Genomic DNA, 15,262 nt, shown 5'->3' with positions numbered 1-15,262 from the left:
AGGTGGGAGATCCACTGGGTTGAATTCTGCATTGAATTTCAAATAAAACAATTCAAGATTGAGGTATGGGAATGGGAGCTCTCAGCAGCCACCACTTGAGAGGGGGGCCTTGAGTCCTGGCTCTGAGGGGTGATTGATTGATTGCTCCTTCTTCCCCTGGGCAGGAGTAGACTCACCCACTCTGCCTGGCAGGCTGAGGGAGTTACTTACATGGCCCTGATGGCTGCTTGGCTGCTTGTGTCTGGGAGGGAGCCAGGTTGGGGTGCTAGAACAGAGCGTCTACCCCTGTCTCCATCCTGCATGCTGAGAGGACTAGTTGGGGAGTAGTAGTAGTCCTGGGTGGAGAGTAGGGAGGGGACATGGCTGGTGGACAATGGCAGGAGAACCAGTGAGTGGTCCCTGCTGCTTGCTCCCAGGTACATCAGCCTGCTGCCAGTCATCCCAGTCACACTGCATCTGAACCCAAGGGAGGCTCTGGAAGGACGGCACCCACAAGATGGCCGCAGCGCCTGGGCCCCACCTGGGCCAGTGCCCATGGGACTCTGGGAGAGCAAACCCAGAGTGCCTGGTGGGGTTCAGGCCCACCGTGATGTTACCTTGTACAAGTAAGGACAGGACAAGGTGAGGTGGGGTGGGCCCTTGGTGTTTGACAGGCCAGGCTCACACCCCTCCCACACAGGGTGGCAGCACTGGGGCTGGCCGCTGGCATCCTCCTGGTGCTGCTGTTGCTCTGTCTCTACCGTGTCCTCTGCCCACGCAACTATGGACAGCCTGGCTCCGGCCCTGGTCGACGGCGGCGCGGGGAGCTGCCCTGTGATGACTATGGCTATACGCCGCCTGAGACGGAGATCCTGCCGCTGGTGCTGCGTGGCCATCTCATGGTGAGCAGTGGGTGCATGGGTGGGCCACCTGTCTGGGCACAGCCTGTGCCAACATTGCCTGTTCCTGCAGGACATTGAGTGCCTGGCCAGTGATGGCATGCTGCTGGTGAGCTGCTGCCTGGCCGGCCGAGTCTGTGTGTGGGATGCGCAGACTGGAGATTGCATCACCCGTATCCCGCGCCAGGGGTAGGTGCTGTCCCCTTATGTCCTCAGTCGTCTGGTACTCTGCCCCAGACCCCGCTGTGCGTCCCCATTTCACCCCATCCTCTTGGCCCCCTCCCAACAGGCAGCGCCGGGACAGTGGCAGCAACAGCGCGTTTGAGGCCCAGGAGAGCTGGGAGCGGCTGTCAGACAACGGGAAGGCTGGCCCGGAGGAGCTTGGACACAGCCCCCCACTGCGACACCGCCCTCGGGGCCCTCCACCACCTGCCCTTTTTGGGGACCAGCCAGACCTCACTTGCTTAATTGACACCAACTTCTCAGCACAGCCCCGTGCCTCTGACCCAGCTCAGCCTGAACCCAGGCACCGCACGGGTTGCAGCCGCACTCGGGATGTCCCAGGTTATGACTTCAACCGCCTGGTACAGCGGGTGTACCAGGAAGAACCGCTGGCCACTGTGCGCACAACCCTGCGCCCACCCTCGCCCGGACCTGTGCTGCCTCTAGCCCCTGAGAACGAAGGGGGCTCTCCTGAGAAGGGCTCCCCTTCTGCCTGGGCCCCCAGTGCGGATGGCTCCATATGGAGCTTGGAACTGCAGGGCAACCTCATCGTGGTCGGGCGGAGCAGTGGCCGGTTGGAGGTGAGCCCAGGGTCTATCCGAGCAGGGCTCGTGGGCCTTCCTGTTGCGTAGTACTCACCCCTCCTGGCTTGCAGGTGTGGGACGCCATTGAGGGTGTGCTGTGTTGCAGCAGTGAAGAGGGCTCCTCTGGCATCACAGCCCTGGTCTTCCTGGACAGAAGGTAAGAGTGCTGGGCTGCCTGCTGGCCTCTGGCTGCCCTCTACTGGCATGGAACTTGATTTCCTTTCTGGTGCCCAGCCCCACACCTGTCCACCTGGTACAGAGGGATGGTGACTAAATAAGAGTTTTGGGGTGTGATGTGCTTGCAACAGGGCCCACAGCCACTGTCACAACTGACAGTGAGGACAGTGTTCTTTTTTTCACCCTTCCAAAGTCAGTGTTTCTTAGAACCTGATCCATACCAACCTGTCTGGGTCTCAGCTGCATTTTTTACTTGCAGAGAATCCATTTTCAGAACAACTTTGTTAAAACTCCTACTTGGGTCCTGGCTGCTGTCCCTCTTTCATCCCTCCCTCCTGTTCCTCTTGCCCCTCGGCACCCTCTTATTGAGGGTGTTCCTGACTCCTCTCTGTACACACACTCCCAGGGGCTCCACCTGTGAGCTTATGAACTCAGGCCATGGCCAACAAACAGGTCTTCACCTGTTGCAAGCCAGTTTGTCCTTCAAAGACTGGCTGTAGATGGCGTCACCCTGTAGGCGGGAGCCATTTTTCCTTTGGAGTTGGAGAGGCCCACCCACCTTAGCTCTCTTGGTGTCTGCCCTGGCTGCTGCCTTCTTTCCTGCAATACTGGGAATCTTGCAGACCTTTGCCCCCAAGCTTGTGAGAAATCCTCCCTTGCTGCTTTTCTTAGGGAAAGTGCAGTCTTGTGTCACCCCAAAGGTTTCCGCTGGCTGTGTCCTCACCCCTTTCCCCTCCCCATGGGCACAGGTTGTAGACATGCTGGAGTAAGGTGTTTTTTTAAACCTCCATTCCATGATTTTGGGGCCACTGGGCAAACGTACCTATCCCTGTCAGCCTATGGCTAGGAATTCTTGGGAGAAAAGAAAATCCTTGTTTTTTCATGGAAAAAGGAACAGTGGGCTATGTGGAGTCAAAGCTGCTTTTACATGAGACAGAAATGCCTGGGGCTCCTCCACTTGTTTTTGTTTTAATTTACAGCTGGACGTGACATTCACTAGGTACCACCTTACACATTTAGGTCATTTAAATCTCACAGCCACCCTGTGAGGTGGGCACTATTGTCCCCGTTTCATAGATGAAGAAACTGAGAGGCAGAGAGAGGCTAATAATAGGAGTTACAATTTAAGCACTCAGGCTCCAACAAATATTTTCAGCACCTTATGTCGTCCTCTTGGTCATAGTCCCTCCTGTCACTTCCTGAACTGGCCTTTTGTCTTCATTGTTTCCATCTCTCACTGAGGGGGAGCCACCCTGCTATTCTCTTCCAGGATTGTGGCTGCTCGGCTCAACGGTTCCCTTGATTTCTTCTCCTTGGAGACCCACACTGCACTCGGCCCCCTGCAGTTCAGAGGTCAGAGGGTCTGGGGCAGGTGGGTGGATGCTGGGGGTGCAGACAGCTGCCTTTTACACACTTGGCCCATTTTCTTTAGGGACTCCAGGGCGAGGCAGTTCTTCCTCATCCCCCGTGTACAGCAGTAGTGACACCGTGGCCTTTCGCCTCACCCACACAGTGCCCTGTGCACACCAGAAACCCATCACAGCCCTGAAAGCTGCTGCAGGGCGCCTGGTGACTGGGAGCCAAGACCACACGCTGAGAGTGGGTAGTGTGCGTGCGCGTGTGTCTGGGGCTTGGGGGTGCTGGAGTACTACAGGAATGACGGAGGCACTTCCAGGCCAAAGTGTAACTTAGGAAATCCCAGACATGACAGCTTGCTCATTCCTGTCCCAGGTGTTTCGTCTGGAGGATTCGTGCTGCCTCTTCACCCTGCAGGGCCACTCAGGAGCCATCACTTCTGTGTATGTTGACCAGGTGAGGGACAAAGCTAGGGTCCTATTTTCTATTCCAGGAAGAAGTAACGACCCCCCCCACTGGAACATGCTTATTGACAAAGGTGGTCCACCATAGTGACCAGCTCCCTTGCTTCTTCCCCCAGACCATGGTGCTGGCCAGTGGAGGACAAGATGGGGCCATATGCCTATGGGACGTACTGACTGGCAGCCGGGTCAGCCACATGTTTGCTCACCGTGGGGATGTCACATCCCTCACCTGTACCACTTCCTGCGTCATCAGTAGTGGCCTAGATGACCTCATCAGCATCTGGGACCGCAGCACAGGCATCAAACTCTACTCCATTCAGCAGGTAGGCAGGTGGGGGCCGGGCCTAGGGTTCCAGGTGCTTTAGAGAAAAGAAGACACTGATCCTCTCCTGGCCTTGCCTTCAGGACCTGGGCTGTGGCGCAAGTTTGGGTGTCATCTCAGATAGCCTGCTGGTGACCGGCGGCCAGGGCTGCGTCTCCTTTTGGGACCTCAACTACGGGGACCTGTTACAGACAGTCTACCTGGGAAAGAACAGCGAGGCCCAGCCGGCCCGCCAGATCCTGGTGCTGGACAATGCTGCCATTGTCTGCAACTTTGGCAGCGAGCTCAGCCTGGTATATGTGCCCTCTGTGCTGGAGAAACTGGACTGAGCAGGCAGCTGAGACACCCCCCCACCCCCACTCAGCTGGCTGCATGGGGGCCTCTTGCCCAAGCAGGGCTGGGGTGCTATGAGGGGCCGACGCACTGGACCTGTACTGAGGGCAGGAGCAGAGTTGTCTTGTGGCAGCAATTCCTGTCTGTGATATTAAACTTTTTAAAAAACCACGTGTTAGGGGCTTGAGCTACTTGTCTCCCTTCCTCAGAAAGCAAGGGTGGGTTTGGTCCCAAGTTGGCAGACTCAGATACTACACCAGAACAGGTTGGTTTATTACTTCAATAGCAAAGAGCTGGAAAATGTCAGGTCTCACAAAGGAGCAGAACCTGGCCCAGGGCTGCTGGCTGGGCCTGGTGGGGCTAAAGGCAGCAGGAATGGGAATTAAGAGACTGTGCCCACCCACAGAAGCCTTGTGGCGTTTGGGTGGAAGAGATGACGTAGTGTGTGGACCAGGCAGGCAAAGCCTGCTGTTCAGGTCTTGTTCAGTGTCCAGAGTGGATCCAGAAGGCTGAGCGGGTCGTCAGTGGGCCGGGCAGCCCGTAGACCCTGCCCATTATGGGCTTGCAAAAAGTTCTGCTTGCTCATCCGCTGTTTTCCTCTCAAGGAGCTGTCCAGGGAGAAGGCCTCTGGGGTCAAGGAGGCTAGCAGCTCCAGTGAGGAGGAGGGGGGCCCTAAGCTGGGGGTTTCAGCTACTGGCTGTTCCTCCTCAGGCTGGGGGGCTTCAGGCAGGGGTGAAGAAATGGGGGGTGGGGAGGAGGGTGGTGGGACTGGGATGGGGGTTGGCTCTGGGAGGCTAGATGGCGGTGGGCCTGGAGGCTCTGCAGGGCCAGACACGTTGGCAGCAAGGGAATCCGAGCCCCCAGGAGGCCGGATGCTGAGCTTGGCAATGGTGGCCTGAATGGAACTGATGGGCACATCCCCACCGAGAACGAGATCCTGGGAGTCCTGAGGAAGGTGATTCTGAGAAGACAGTATAGGTGAGAAAAAGAGATTCACAAGCCCCAGCAGCCCAGGGAACCTTTCTTACCTTCTGGCTGATGCTTACGCTGGCCAAGGTTTTACATGGCGGGGGCACTCCATGGCGCTGCAGGACCTGCTCCACGTGTCTCACCACTGCCTCATGGCAGAACCTGAGGTGTAGCTGAAGAGATGCATTTGGCCTGGTTGGCTAAGCAGAAGCCATCACACCCAGGGCAGATGCCCATCCCCGCCCCCACCCATTCACACTCACTTTCTCCTGCAACATGTGCTTCCTCTGCTGCCGCATGCGCCGCACCAGCTGAGGCAGCTCGGGGATCCCATTTCCAGCCTCCACCTCCTGCACAGCTGCATAGAGCAGTGCAAAGGCTCCTGTGCGGCCTACACCAGAGCTATGGCAAGAAGGGGGTGGTAAGGCCAAGCCCAGAGCCTGTGAAGGAAGAACCCTCAGGCTGCCCACCGCTACCTGCAGTGCACAATGATGGGCGTGTGTAGGGGTCGCTGGTGCAGGTAATGCGTGTGTACCTCCTGGATAAAGCGCAGCAGGTTACCTGGGCTGTCGGGCAGGCCTCTGTGGGGCAAAGCAGCGTTATGGAAGAGTCAGGCCTGATCCAAGGCCCATGCCCTTCACAGAACCAAGGGGTGGGCTGCCTTCCCCCACCCCAACCTTGTGACCACCCACGCACAATTCAGGCCAAGTGGGGAAGTGGAGGTGCACAAGTGAGCGCTTGAGGCTCTGGTCGCGGAACTGCAGGCTCAGCACACGTTCCACGTGGGTTTCGGTAGTGCGGACACTGCTCAGTGCCAAGCTCAGGGCTCCATGCACCATGGATTGGCCCCTCTCAGTGGGGAAGTAGCGTGCCACCTTTTGCTTAAGAGCAGAAAGGATGAAACCATTAGGGCTAGTCTTCCAGAGTTCCTCACCCACCATCCCTTGTGGGTATCCACCTAAACTCCTTCTCACCTTCTCGATCTCTGCCTCAGACACCAGCATGACAATGACAGACACTTTCTGCTCATGCACCATGAGCCAGAAGTCAGCAGCTGTGCCAGGCAGTGGGGCCTGGGTGGCCACTAAGGGTGGACAGTATGGTGAAAGCCCCTCCACACAGCTGGCATTGATGTAGTCATCCTTGCCTGAGCGCAACACCACACGGTTACTGTCATAGGGCATGACATCCTGGTGTCTGTTCTTCAGTGAGTAGCAGCGGGCAATGGCGATGGAACGGCCTCGGGCATCGTGTTCCTGTGCATCTTGCAACTCCCGCCAGACGGCATCCAGAGCTCCTGCATCCCCCAGTTGACCTCGAAAAGACTCCAGCTCCTGCTGCAACTGTCGCAGCCTCTCGGGATGCTCATATGGGTCCCGCTCGATCAGCCGCAGGGCCTGTGGCCGCCGGCCCTCGGCTGCATCCACCTTGGTAGGCTGCAGCAGGGGCTGCCCACCCCCAGGAGGCTGAGTGCCACCATGTTGGCTCTCAGGACTAGAGGAGAGCAGGTCTGCAGCTGCAGTGCCTCGACGCAGGCACGGCGGTGGCTCTGCTGCTGGGGGCCGAGAGGGTACGGGGCCAGGCCCTGGCGATGGAGCAGGTGAAGGCACCAGGTGGGGACTAGGAGTGGGCTGGCCAGTAGGCGGAGGACCTCGAATGGAGAGGGGGACTGCCTGGGGGCCCAGGGTCCTAGGAGATGGGGCAGGACCATATGCCAGGGTGGGATGGGGAGGCTGAGGCGGCCCAGGGCTAGGGAAAGGCAAAGCCCCCGAGTGTGGAGGCAGAGGATCTTGAGAAGGGCCTGGGTAGAGTTGGGTGTGCATGGGGGGTGGTGGCTGCCCCAGGCTGACACCAGGTTGAGAGGTGAAAGGGTATAGGGGTTGTGCCGGTATGAGTCCTGAGGCCTGGGGTGGGAAGAGGTGTGGATGCTGGAATGGAAGGGGCTGCTGGGGATGCTGAGGTCCAAATGCTGCCTGTGGAGGCTGAGGCTGGGGTGCAATCCTGGGGGCTGGAAACCCTGTTGGGATGCCAGGAGGAAAATGGTGCTGAGATGGAGGTGCTGTGAGGGGTGGCTTGGTTCCTATAGGGTAGGTGTAGGGTGGGGGCAAGGGCTGTGATGGGGGAACTGGGAAACATGGCTGGGAAGGAGTGGGGGTGGGGTTTGGCCGGGGTGCAGCATGGCTGGAAATGGGGGCCTGGACACTATCTACTGTGGTGGTGGCTGGCCGAACTGCCATGGCCAACTCGGGGCCTGAGAACTGGGGAGGTGGGGCTGAAGGCAGACCAACTGCTGGGGGTGGCCCTACCCCCCCAAAGGGACTGCTCACAACACCATGCTGTGGGGAGGACCGGGGCACAAGGCCCATCTCTGGTGTGTAGGTAGGGGCTGGGTAGAGAGCAGGCCCAGGTGCCATGGGCATTGCAGGGGGGCCTGAAGCCCTGGGCTGCATCAGCTGGGTAGGGCCTGAGTAGGTGCCAGGGGGTAAGGGGCCTGAGAGATAATGAGGTCCTGGGCCTGTGGAGCTGGGGAAGGGGCCGGGAGGAAAGCGGAGTGGAGTAGCAGTTCCCAGGAAGGTGTCAGGCAGCCGTGGGCCAGCCATCATGTCAGGGGGCAAACTGCGCAGCTCCTCGGGTAGGTCTCCTGTCTCCACCACCTCACCCTCCTCCCTGCGGGGTAGCAGTGGCTTTGGGGCTGTAGGCCGTGGTGGCGGCTTCTTCTTCAGCTCCCTGTGGGATAAGCAGGGAAGTAAGACCAGCCCTCAGGAGGTCAATTTAAGCCACAGCCCGGGCCATACCCACCTCTCTAGGAGCTGCTGGCGGGCGGTCTCTCGGGTCTGGCAGGTAGACTGTGCTCGTTCCAGCAAGGTAGCCACCTTGCTTTCCAGGTCTGCATAGAAGTCCTTGCCCTCCTGTGACTTTTTCATCAAGTCCTCATAGGCTTCATATGAGGCCACCAAGGTCTGCAGTGTAGAGTTCCACCTGCAGGCAGAAGGGCAGAAATGAAGTATACCACTAGGGCCAAGCTCCTGGTAGGGCAGAGGCCAGAGTACAGCCAGGCAACTGACTTTTGGTCCAGTTCGCTAAGCACCCGCCGCACAGCTGCATATTGCACATTGGCCTCAGTCAGTGCACGAAGGACATTGTCCTGGGCAGCCAGGTTCTGCTCGAGGTACACCCTCAGCTGGTCATACTTCTTCAGTTGCTCCTCAAACAGCTTCTGAGGGAGGGAGGGAGGGACACTCAGGGCCTCACCATCTAAGAGACAAGCCCAGAAGCAAAACCCCTCCACCCTGCTCACTCAGCCTACCTTCATCTCTGAGTGGTCTGTGGTGACCAGAGAGGCAGTGATGTCATCCTTTTGGATCAGCTCACGCAGCTGCTGCTCTAGAGACACGCGTTGGTCCCGCATCTCCTGCACCTTGGCCAGGATGCGCTTCAGGTTCTGCAGCACAGCCTTGTCCTCTGGGGGCAGCAGTAGTCAGTAAGGCCAAAGAACCCCCAGGGTCTGAGCCTCTTCCTCCGGTGACAGGCGTACTCACCTGGGGTGAGGGCTGGTGTGGGCAGGGCAGCCCGGACCTGGTCCAGTGGCCCACTGAGCAGGCGCAGGTTGCTGACATGCAGATTCATGGCACGGTGCAGCTCGCTGTTGGTGAAAGAGGCCTTCTCGTGCACTTCCATGTACTTGGCCCATTCTCGCCTCACTTCTGCCAGCTCAGCTTTGGTGACAGCTGGGCTAGCCCCAGCCTGGCCCACTGCCTCCTGCAACTTCTGCTCTTGCAGTTCATCCTCTTCCAGAAGGTTCTTGATATCCTTCAAGGAGGCCTCCACATCCGTGAACACGCCTGACAACACTGGGGTATATTGGGGGAGCAGCCCCTGAGGCAGGTAGACCAGGCTCCCCAGACAGAACTGCCCACTCAGGCCAGGGCCTGTGTGTGGCCCAGGCATGCTGAACTCCACAGACATAGGGTTCAGTGATCCACAAGGGTGTGAGGATAGATGCCTGAGCCAGGACTTAAGAATATACAGCCTCCATCTTTGGTGAATAGAGACGAGGCCACAACAGATGATATGCGTGGTCCCCCTCCACCTGCCTACTCTGCCACTTGCTCACCTTGCATGGACTGAACAAGGTTCTTGACAGTGTCAGGCCGGACGCTGAGTGCCGCACACTTCTCCATGAGCTGGGGTGGGATATGGCTATAGGCATCGAGGTTGTCTACTGTTTCAGGATCCAGCTGCATTGAATCCATGAATTGGCTAGGGGGCAACAGGGCCAGGTGGGTGCTGAGTGCTGACCCAATTCCATGTCAAAGGGGCCTGCTAGGATAACCCCCTCCACTGACGCTGGGCACAGCAAGTCACTACCCCCAACCTCTGCCAAAATGTGGATCCACAGGCACTGCTGCAAGTGAAATGGAAGGGACGTGTTCCCTCCAAGACAAGATACCTTATGATCTAGCCCACAAGCCCCAAGTAGGAAGGCAGGGTGAGGAAATCTTGTGGTGCAGATATTTGAGACCTCACACCTCTCCCTTTCCAGGCAACACTGGAACCCCCACAATGCCTGATGTGTCCTCCCTGCCCCCGACCCCAAGTCTCATACTTACTCAAGGACCTCATTCTTATCTTCAATTTTGGCCATCATCTCCCGAAGCAGCTTGGCTTTCTCCTCACTGTGGAGAAAGTTATGAGCCACATCTCTGAGACACCCAGCCACCTCTGCCAAGGGCAGGGGCAGCCCATCCCACCCACCTGTACAGTGATGAGGCCTCATGGGCAGCCATGGGTACCAGTTTGGCAAAGATGTCAGGACCTGTAACAGCTGGGTCTGTGGGGTTCACCGGCAAGGGCTTCACCAAGGGGGCTCCTGGAAGATGGAGAAAGAATTGTGGAGCTCTGGCTCACAGACCCCAAAGTTGCCACCAGTCCATCCCCCCTACACCTCCCCTGATACCACTTCCCAGACCTTTCACTGGCTGAAGGGTGTCCAGTGCTGGGACTGCCTCATGGTAGATGAAGTCATTGTCCTTCTTGGCAGAATTATATCTAAGGGTCAGCAATGAAGAGAGGAAGAATCAGGGGTCAGTGGAGACCCACAACCTACAGACTCCCATTTTGATTAGTGTTCCCTGGCACTGGTGGCTTCCTCCCAAGGGCATAGGCAGAGAAACAAGACCACCTCAACCCCACAGACTCACTTTCCTCCAATGACATCCATAGCAAAACGAAGTGCATCCTGCACAGTATCAGGCTGGCCCTGTGGAGGAGGGACAGAGATAGGGCATCACCACTAACCAAGGCCAGTGCCAGAATACCCAATGGGTCTGCTACCTATGTGCGCAAGGCTGCCAGACCTTCCTCAGCTTTACCTTGGCCAACTTGATAGCTTCATTGAGCTTGTCCAGGGCACTCTGGAAGTAGGCCACCTGTGGAGGGCAAACCCTAGTCTTATCTTTGCCTGGTCCTTAGTGTGCCTCCCTACTCACCCTGCCCATCAGGCAACCAACCATCAGAAGCCAGGAAGCTATGTGTTAGCCCAGAAAATAGCACCAAGATAGCATCACCCTACAGCTTACAGTCCAAACAGCCTCCCCTTGTGGGGAGCCTGCCAGGCCTCCTGAGAACCTTAGGGAAGAGGACTGCACTGGTGGGACAACATTAAGACACACCATGCCTATAGCAGGGCAATAGCAGGTTGGAGAGAGACCACCTCCCCCATTCTGTAAGGGATGGAACCATACTAGGATCCAATAAGGCTGGACAGGTCCTGAGTGTTCTGCTCACCAAAGCCCACTCACCCGCTCTCCAAATTTCTGCTGCTCCTCAGCCTGTTTCCCCATGTGCAGCTGGAAAGAGGCACCATGACTTGTTTCCTGAGCCGTGGCACCTTGGCCCAACCCAGACTCAGTGACCCCTCATACTCACATGAGCCACAGCTGCAAAGTAGTAGATCTTCATTTGCACCAGTTTCTTCCAGTCCTTCTGGATCCGGCCCAGCAGTGAGGCAGTGTCAGGGTTCTCCAAGGCCCTGCACGCCTCCTTGTAGTAATCCACCACCTCAGAGCCAGGATAGGGTTACTTGGTGGGGGTCAGGGGCAAAGCAAAGACCCATGCTTAGTCCCCTCTCTACCTGTGCACTGATGCGAGCCACGAGAAAGCTCTTCCTGTTGTCCAACATCGACTTCTCCAGCAGGCACTCCTGAGCCTGGCCCTGGGGTGATACATGCAGGTCAATCCCTTGCTCACCTGGAAGTCTTTCCCCTCCCTAGGGCAGGGAGTGGGGAAACCAAAGGATCCCTTCTTTGCTGTCCTCCCCTACCCCAAGAAGCACTGTCCTGTGCCTGATCCACCTAGAGCTCAACAGACCAAAGTCAAGGACCCTGCTTCTCTCTTACTGCCACTTGGGCATGGCAGATTTAGCCCCTTTTGTCCATTTCTGGATTCAATTCAGTTTCAACAGGGCACTTACCAGCATGAGGTTCACATTGAGAGTGAGGATCTGGCGGCTCATGTCAACACTGTACGCCTGTGTGAAGTGCTCACGCAGGTAGGCAAAGGCACCTGCTGCACACTGGAAGTGGGTACAGGAGACCTTCATGCCCTGCAAGGGAGGAAGAGGAAGAGAGATTCTGTCTAATCCCATGGGACAGAAGTCATTCAAAATGTACATGTCCCGCCACTGCCCCCCTCCTCACCTCCTCAGACACCCTCTTGTCCATGGCCCCCAGCATGGAGTGCAGTGCACCTGGGGAGGCAGAGAACATGGTGTGAGGAGAGCTTAGGGCTGCTTCCCCAGGCTGCCCATGCCTGTGTTGAGGGTAAGGCAGAAGGGCTGTCATCTTAATCAGGAGAACAGGTCTGAGACTGGAGCAGTCAGTGCAAAGACCCAAGCTAGAGCAAAGAGGAAGCTCAGAAGCCTTGCCAGGCCTTCTGTCTTTAGCTCTGCACTTGGCAGGCGGACAGGGAAGGAAACTCCTGTCCAGAGCCTAGGGATTCATCTTGAAGCTTCAGGGATGCTACACAGAGTTCTAGGGCTCCCCATGCCTCTCCCTGAACCAGGATAAGGATAACCCACCGGGTAAGCTAAGGCCATGCCATGAGGGGGAGGGAATGCTGTCAGTCAAAGAAGAAAGGCCATCTCTCCTAACCACAGAGCACACAGTGGCAGCTCTGTGTACAGCCAGCCCAACAGAGGCTCTCCCAGCACAGTGACTCCCCATGGGCCCAGAAAATAGCAGAGAGCTGGCAGAGCTCTGGTGAAGTCAATGGAAGGGCCAGAACCCAAATATCTTCCCCCTCACTAGCCATGGCCTTTGTGGTCACCTGATGATCGCAGGGCTGGGGAGCAGGGCCTATGGGGAATGGATCAGGCAGCTCACCAAGGTTGTAGAGAATGCAGGCCTGCTCATACTTGATGTCCTCATGGGCCACAGACTTGCCTGAGAAGATCTCAGTCCTATAGACATGACAACTCAGTCATCTAGAAGGCAGGAGTTGGCCAGGGCCCAACTACCCATAGTGTGGGATCAGAGAGGTGAGGCCTGGGGAGACCATACTAGGCTGCTTGCCATCCTCTGCATCAAGAAGAAAGGGAAGGGAGGAAAGGAGCCACAACCCCCCAGGCTTCCAAACTACCCAACCCTGCCTGCTAGCTCTCACCAGGTGACAGGGACAGCAGCCTCCTGACCCGAGCCCATGGGCACCCGACTCTGCAGATAGTGGAGTTGGCCAAGGTACTTTCGGAGGACACTGCAGCCCTCAAAGTCCCGTGGGACACGGACAGCATTCTGCGGGTCAGAATGGGAAAAACAAAATTGCTGTCAATTAGGGTACAGGATGGGGAGGCCAGCTCATCCACAAATACCAAGAAATATACATCATCCAGGCATGGTGGCACAGGCCTGTAATCCCAGCAACTTGGAAGGCAAAGCAGGAGGATCACAAGTTCAAGGCCAGCCTTAGCAGATCTTGTCTCCAAAAAAAAAAAAAAAAAAAAAGAGCTGGGAATGTATCTCAGTGGTAGAACACCCTTGGGTTCAATCCCCAATTACCGCCATGTTTCTAGAAGGCTGGTTGCAACATGTTATAAAATTTTTATTGTACTTAACTCTTTTTTTAGCTTTAGGTGGACACATATATTTTATTTTTATGTGGTGCTAAGAATCGAACCCAGTGCCTCACGCATGCTAGGCGAGCGCACTACTTGAGCCATATCCCCAGCCCCTAACTTTTGACTTACAGTTCAAGACATCAGGGAAACCAAGTATTTGGATGTGCATTCTAGGATATTCATCACAACATTATTATATATTACCAGAGTAAAAAACTAGATGCTACCAAACTTTCCATTAAAGAATTTGCTTAAATAAATTATATTGAGGCTAACTAACCACACCAGTGAACATTCTATAAATATAAGAACTATTGATACATTAAGATGTTTTGTGCTGGGGTTGTGGCTCAGCAGTACAGCACTCCCTTAGCACAGGCAAGGCGCTGGGTTTGATCCTGAGTAAATAAATTAAAAAAAAAAAAAAGATGCCTACTATTAGGCAAAAAAAGCATGTCATAAATGACTGGTATGATCTCATTTATGTAAAATCACATATATAATGATATCCAAACAGGTATGCTGACAAAAGGAAAAGATTCAGAAAGTGACACCCAAATGTTAAACAGTTATCTGTGATTAAAGTGATTTATCTATATATGTAAAAATAAAAATGGATATGTGCCTTATGGAGACATATATTTGATTATTTATAATAACAAATGGTGGGGGAGAGCAAATGAATACCCTGCTCAAACAGAAAAGCAAGACAATACACCCTCCAAGGAGCAGGTGCCCAATGAGGGGCTGGGTCAGAAGCACTGCAAACCCTGGGCCGCCCTGCCCCACCCTGCTGAGAAGACCAGAGTTCCTCATTGGTGTGCCACAGCAGTGGGGCCAAGAGGTCAGGCTGGCCAGCACCAGCTACAAGAATCCTTCGGGTCACCTACTGGGGAGCTCGGCTTGGGATGCCAGACAGGATGCTCTCAAGGAAAGCATTTGCCCTGTGGGACAGCAGAGAGCCCCTCACTAGCCCCACTCTCCACCACTTCCTGGCAGTGTCTCAGGAGGCTGTCTCCCCTTTACACAGGAGGATAATCTCCCTTGTGAGGCCTCCAGAATGCCCAGTGTGAGGATGAGGCATGTCACAGTCACTGCTGAGGAGCCACTTCAGGGGTTTGTCCCACAGGCCAGGGCTTCTCAAATCTATTCACTCTTATCACACCCTCTCTCATGACCTCTACACATTCAAACCCCACTTGTACTTTTTAGAAACAGCTAATCCAATCCCAGCTTTACAAATGAGGAAACAGAGGCTTACATCAGGGGAAAAGATTCCCAAATTACACTCACCTTCCCTTGTTCCTTTACAAATCACCGAGTTATGGTAAAGGGACAACTTGACTTTTGCTGTTTCTGCTTTGTACATATCTGGGCTGTGACACACTTTCTCTTACTCATTAAAAACCAGACCCATGTTAATTCTAAAATTGCTCATTTAGTTTGAGCAATTTTAGAATTGAGCAATGAGCAATTGCTGACTCTGGGAATAATAATCAGTATTCTAATACAAAATGTTGTTCTGTGGTTTCACGGGTTTAAGAAACACTAATCCAGTTCAACTCCCAGGAATGAGCCCAGGCCCAGGAGGCTGTGCCCAGGCAGTACCGGTCTCTTGGGGGTGGCTCTCTCCAGCCCACTGCTCTGTATAATCCGCTGTCCTCTGCTCAGAGGCTTTGGAGATGGGTGACAATGTTACTCCTATGCTGTGTGTATATGTCTAATGCATGCAAAATGGTGCTAATCCTAAGGATTAAGATTATTTTACTAGTTTTCAAACTTTGTTCAAATACATTTTGTTAAAATTCAATTTGAGGATGATTCTGGGAAGATAATGGAATAAA

The 15,262-nt window shown here is 55.3% G+C and overlaps 2 protein-coding genes across 6 annotated transcripts in view; one reads left to right on the top strand and one right to left on the bottom strand.

Annotated features, from left to right (window-relative positions):
- Scap (SREBF chaperone) overlaps positions 1-4,507 on the top strand; it is a 54,777-nt gene extending 50,270 nt beyond the window's left edge. For all 5 annotated transcript variants that reach the window (XM_076844854.2, XM_076844861.2, XM_076844846.2 and 2 more), the window contains 10 exons: positions 417-605; positions 680-881; positions 952-1,067; positions 1,168-1,681; positions 1,756-1,841; positions 3,132-3,214; positions 3,294-3,460; positions 3,593-3,673; positions 3,798-4,004; positions 4,087-4,507. In XM_076844854.2, coding sequence (XP_076700969.2) covers positions 417-605; positions 680-881; positions 952-1,067; positions 1,168-1,681; positions 1,756-1,841; positions 3,132-3,214; positions 3,294-3,460; positions 3,593-3,673; positions 3,798-4,004; positions 4,087-4,332 — 1,891 coding nt within the window. In that variant the 3' untranslated portion in view covers positions 4,333-4,507. The remainder of the gene's footprint in view (positions 1-416; positions 606-679; positions 882-951; positions 1,068-1,167; positions 1,682-1,755; positions 1,842-3,131; positions 3,215-3,293; positions 3,461-3,592; positions 3,674-3,797; positions 4,005-4,086) is intronic.
- An 81-nt stretch (positions 4,508-4,588) lies between these two features.
- Positions 4,589-15,262, bottom strand: part of Ptpn23 (protein tyrosine phosphatase non-receptor type 23) — a 28,257-nt gene continuing 17,583 nt past the window's right edge. Inside the window, exons 3-25 of the mRNA XM_076844833.2 lie at positions 12,968-13,095; positions 12,688-12,764; positions 12,004-12,053; positions 11,778-11,909; positions 11,439-11,519; positions 11,234-11,365; positions 11,107-11,154; positions 10,678-10,734; positions 10,507-10,565; positions 10,275-10,354; positions 10,061-10,175; positions 9,916-9,981; positions 9,420-9,565; positions 8,845-9,156; positions 8,613-8,767; positions 8,371-8,522; positions 8,105-8,284; positions 6,280-8,032; positions 6,002-6,186; positions 5,782-5,886; positions 5,569-5,707; positions 5,365-5,478; positions 4,589-5,297 (exon numbers count right to left, since the gene is read on the bottom strand). Coding sequence (XP_076700948.1) covers positions 4,809-5,297; positions 5,365-5,478; positions 5,569-5,707; positions 5,782-5,886; positions 6,002-6,186; positions 6,280-8,032; positions 8,105-8,284; positions 8,371-8,522; positions 8,613-8,767; positions 8,845-9,156; positions 9,420-9,565; positions 9,916-9,981; positions 10,061-10,175; positions 10,275-10,354; positions 10,507-10,565; positions 10,678-10,734; positions 11,107-11,154; positions 11,234-11,365; positions 11,439-11,519; positions 11,778-11,909; positions 12,004-12,053; positions 12,688-12,764; positions 12,968-13,095 — 4,755 coding nt within the window. The 3' untranslated portion in view covers positions 4,589-4,808. The remainder of the gene's footprint in view (positions 5,298-5,364; positions 5,479-5,568; positions 5,708-5,781; positions 5,887-6,001; positions 6,187-6,279; positions 8,033-8,104; positions 8,285-8,370; positions 8,523-8,612; positions 8,768-8,844; positions 9,157-9,419; positions 9,566-9,915; positions 9,982-10,060; positions 10,176-10,274; positions 10,355-10,506; positions 10,566-10,677; positions 10,735-11,106; positions 11,155-11,233; positions 11,366-11,438; positions 11,520-11,777; positions 11,910-12,003; positions 12,054-12,687; positions 12,765-12,967; positions 13,096-15,262) is intronic.

Source organism: Callospermophilus lateralis, chromosome 1 (assembly GCF_048772815.1).
Source record: "Callospermophilus lateralis isolate mCalLat2 chromosome 1, mCalLat2.hap1, whole genome shotgun sequence".
Lineage (NCBI taxonomy): Eukaryota > Metazoa > Chordata > Mammalia > Rodentia > Sciuridae > Callospermophilus > Callospermophilus lateralis.
Note: the sequence above shows the minus strand (reverse complement) of the source record. Positions and strands in the feature narration are given on the sequence as shown.